The following is a 5,000-nucleotide window of genomic DNA, read 5'->3' as shown; positions in this document are numbered from 1 at the left end:
GTGCTGCCGTGCATGCTGGGATAGCTGAGGTCTCACATCAGTGTAGAAGCGCGCGTGTGTGTGTGATGCAATGCATGCTGGGATAGCTGAGGTCTCACATCAGTGTAGAAGCGCGCGTGTGTGTGTGTGTGTGATGCAATGCATGCTGGGATAGCTGAGGTCTCAGATCAGTGTAGAAGCGCGTGTGTGTGTGTGCCGCAGTGCATGCTGGGATAGCTGAGGTCTCAGATCAGTGTAGAAGCGTGTGTGTGTGTGTGTGCCGCAGTGCATGCTGGGATAGCTGGTCTCACCTCGTACTCCTCCTTGAAGCCGTAGCCCTCGGCACACTTCATCTGTGTGATGTGTTGCAGGAGATCGGCCACACGGATGGCGGGATGAAGCTGAGCCGTCTGATACGGCACGTCCACGGCCTCACGCTTGCGCAGAGAGTGTGTGTGCGACGTGTGTGTGTGTGTGTGCGACTGCACCAGGCTGCTGGTGTCGCTGGTCAGGGTTTGAGTCTCGTCTGCAACACAAGACAGAAAACACACACGCTGAAGAGCTGAGAACACACTCGCTCACACACACTTCCTCTTACTGCAGGAACACACACACGTGTCCTGATGACTTTAAACGAGTAGTCGTCAAATACAGAGATAATTCAGGAAAAATGAAAATGCGTCGTTTATTCCAAACCTGCACACTGTGGTTTTAGGAGACTTTACACTTGTCTGTTTACATGAACTAAACACTTCTAATGCATTTATTAATCTTTGTTCATTTTAATATCATTGAGATACAATTATAGTTTTTATTAATATTTTGAGTTGTTTTTTATTTTTATATGTTCCATTTTAATTTTTTGTTGTGAGTATTTTGTCATTTTATGTCATGTCTATACAGTTTTAGTTATTTTAGTACATCAAGCTAAACTGTATGCAAATGAGAAATGTTGCCTTGGCGAATATGTTTTTGTAAACAAAAATTTTAAAATATAACAAAAAAAGACAAATAATAAGTGCATTCAATTCTAAATTAAAAGTATAATTAAAAATATAATAAATAATAACTAAATAATTTATTTTAATAAAAATAAATAAACAGAAATGTTCAAAATTATAATAAATAAATAAATAAATGGATGAATAAATGAAAAATAATATTATATGTTTTATAATATATAAATAATATTATGTATTATTTTATTATATTAAGTTATACAAATGCAAAAAATCTATAATAATGTTTTTTATACTGATTTTTTTTCAGTTAACTATATTAATAACCCTGATTTTAACATTTACTAATACATTATTAAAATCAAAAGTTAATATTATTTAATAGACCTGAGCTAATGAACAGTTTTGTACAGTTTATTTGTAACAAAGATTAATAAATACTGTAACAAAATGTATTGCTCATAGATACTGCCAGTTAATGCATTAACTAATGACAGCTTACTAAAAGTGTTACCGTGATTTTATCCTGTGACATAGATGATTCCTAAACAAATCATAAGAGTAAATCATATGACTGCTGAAAAATAAATAAATAAATAAATAAATCAGCCTAAGCTGGTGTTTCTGCAGCTGGTTTGAAGTGGTTTTCGGTGGTTAGCTAAAAAGTGGTTTAAAACCAGCTTGTTAAATGAGCTTAGACTGGTTTTATCTGTTTTTCAGTGAGAAAGAGACTGAAACTCAAGCCGTTATTCACTGAAAATGCAGAAATGTAACAGAAAAACAACAGTTTACAGGGTTGGAACAACATGAGAGCGAATAAATAATGACAAAACTCACATTTTGAATAATTAAGGCAAGACCTCAGGTGAATAAGTGATACAAGTAATTAATAAATAAAACATTGAACTAATAGATATCACCATACTTCCACAGCTGAGTAATTACTTTAAGAATGGCAGATTACATGTTTTCTGAAATGTCATGTTTGAATATGCAAATGAGGTAATATCTAATTAAATATGCACTAATTTGCATACATTTCCAGAACGGAAATCTGAGCAGTGGATAAAGCAAGCATCATGTTTGATTTTGTTGACATATTATTGGTTTTTCCAAAAGAGATGTTGGATTTAAAAACTAGAGGTATGTCGCATTTCGTGGAAGGATAGTGATACTGCATAAATATAACGGTTTAGAAGAGAATAAACACAACCCTATGTATTTATTTGATACAGTAACTTCAATTTCTCTTTATGTATTTCTTTACTTGCAGGATCAAGTATTTTGGAGGTTTTCTTTCAGTGTTTTTGCTTGTCGTCTTGCCTTAATCATCTCTATCTTCCATGCTCTCGGTCAGTGTGAAAGAAAGCGCTTGATCGATTCCCATTCATTGGCAATGGATGGATCATGACACGACGTTGCAGGAAGGGGTGGATGAGTGGATGTGGAGGGAGGGATCGATTGACTGCCCCGTTCGTCCATTCGTTCGTGAAATATCACGTGCATCGTTCCTGCGTAATTTGCCTGAAACACGGCTAAAATCGGCCCTGATCTGAGATCTGCTGAGACTCAGTGATGGGTGCTGTCAATCAACAGCAAAGCATGAGTGGAATGAGTGATGACGGATGATCAAAAGCCACACGGCGAATCACAACTACCCAAAGCAAAGAAAGCAGAAGCACGATGGCGAACACACACACACACACACACACATGGGGAGGACGGGTGACGCTGTAACGCGTGTCTACGTCCATGCAGCTCAGGGAGAAACACACAAGCTCTGTCACGCTCATGAACTTACCATTAATGGGGACTTTTTAAGCAGATACATTAGAGGTAAACGTGAGAAGAGAGAGAGAGAGAGAGAGAGTGAGAGAGAGAGAGGGAGAAAGAGAAAGGAGACAGGGTATAAGCAACAATACACCAAAGAGAACGAGCTCTGATCAGTCGAGGGCGTTCGAGGGGTTATGGGACTCAAATCACAATGAAGGAGAAAAATGAATTTCAAATAAACCAGAAAAAAGAGAGAAATGCAAATAAAAGTGGTAAGATGATGAACATTAACATCGCTTCATGGAGATCTGCAGAGCAGCGGCGTGCCTCACACGACATCGACGGAGTTGCTGAGGTCAAAGGTCACGGACGCTACCGTAGTTCATCTGTCAAATTAACCTCAACCTTAAAAATAATAAAGATGAAGATGAACATGATCGCTGCTGAACTCGTGTGTTTTGTGCTGCTGATTACTGGCTTGGGAAATACAATAAATGCAATCAATTTAGTTTATAATAAATCATTTTCAATTATAATTCAAATAATTATAAAAAAGTATGAATTAAAATAAGTAAAAAATAAAAAGGATAAAAATAATGAAAAGATAAAAAATAGAAAGAAGTATAATAAATGCATTAAAGTTATAATAAATAAAATATAAATTGTATTTATTATAATTTTGCAAAATAGAAAAATAGACATAATAAATGCATTAAATTCAAAAGTATTATAAAAATGTAAATTATTTATTTATTAAATAAACCAATTTAAAATGTATTACTTACTAATATTAACTTATAAAAATGGAAAATAAGTAAAATATTAAAATAAATAATAAAAGTTATAGAAAAAGAAATATACTAAAAAATATAAATTTAAATTATATTAAATAAAATATAAATTAATTATATATTGAAATAACAAATTATACAAAATAGAAAAACAATAAATAAATGCATTACATTCTAAATTAAATGTAAAAATAATAATAATAAAAATAAATGAACGAATAAATAAACTAACAAATGAAAATCAAAAAATAATAAATATTATTTGTTATCAATATTATTATTTAATAATATTGAGTTATATATAAATGTATTAAAATATAATTTTTAATAAAAAATACAGTTAATAAAAGAAACAGAAATATAATAAATGCATTGCATAAATAAAATAGAACAAATATATAATAAATGTATTAAATTATTAATAAACAATAAAGTAATAATTATAAATAAACAAATAAATAAATGTCAACGCTTGATCTGAAGACTTCCTATGGTGGAGTCCATCATAAACTCCTGATCCTGAAGCGAGAAGAAGAGGAGGAGCGCTCTGTGCCGGAGGTGAAGCTTTCCTTTCTTTTCCCTGTTTTATTGTGTAATGTAAAGCTGTTCCCGCTCGAGAGATCGTTTACACGTGCTGTTAGTCGAGAGTCGTTCATATTTAATACGCCGCTCTGAGCTCTTATTCTTCATCACATTACGCTTCAATTAAACTCTGGGGCGCCAGCGCTTTAGATAAATAGGGTGTAGAGGTGGCACGAAAATGAGACAAAACCTGCTTTATTATTCTATTTTATCACAGAGTAAACGAGTAAACAGCCGAGAAAGGAAAACAAGTAGGTCGGAAGGAGCCGCTAAAGGCAGGAGAAACATTAGAGAGAATAACAGAGGAGACGCTTCAGCGAAGAAGAACTACAGGAAAACACCGGCTTCTCCTCCACATTTACACAGAGAAGCATGAAGAGCATCAGCTGAACCTCTCTAACCTGAGTCCTGACCCTTCATCATCATCATCGTCATCATCAGGCCTATAATAAACACCAACACTGATGCACAAACATCTAAACATTCTTACATCAAGATTAATTTACTGGAGAAGAAGCAACATGACTGAAGATATTAAGGCTTGTTTAATGAAAAATGCATCAAAATTATATATATATATATATATATAATAATAAATATTTATCACCAATATCATTATTTATTTATTAATATTAAGTTATAAAAATAGAAAATATATATATATATATAATATTTAAAATACATTTTCTAGATGAAATTTGCTTTCCATTCATTTTCAGTGCGGACAGTGTTTCTGGACTAATTCAACTTTTCCAATCATTCCCATGATTTGTTTTGTGTTCACACAGCAAATGCCAAAACCTTCACCAAGTTTCGTGCCGTTCAGATGAAGAAAAAAATATAATTTTGATGCATTTTTCTTAATATCTTCAGTCATTTTGCATCTCAAGTATATAAGAATGTTCAGACGGTGATC

General features: G+C 33.4%; 1 protein-coding gene across 8 annotated transcripts in view; it reads right to left on the bottom strand.

Moving 5' to 3' along the window:
* Positions 1 to 5,000, bottom strand: part of LOC307161964 (receptor-type tyrosine-protein phosphatase mu) — a 286,290-nt gene that overhangs the window by 59,191 nt on the left and 222,099 nt on the right. For all 8 annotated transcript variants that reach the window (XM_079876948.1, XM_079876949.1, XM_079876950.1 and 5 more), the window contains one exon: positions 291 to 505. In XM_079876948.1, the coding sequence (XP_079733074.1) occupies positions 291 to 505 (215 nt within the window). The remainder of the gene's footprint in view (positions 1 to 290; positions 506 to 5,000) is intronic.

This window comes from Squalius cephalus, assembly GCF_949319135.1.
Source record: "Squalius cephalus genome assembly, chromosome: 7".
NCBI classification, from domain to species: Eukaryota; Metazoa; Chordata; class Actinopteri; order Cypriniformes; family Leuciscidae; genus Squalius; species Squalius cephalus.
Note: the sequence above shows the minus strand (reverse complement) of the source record. Positions and strands in the feature narration are given on the sequence as shown.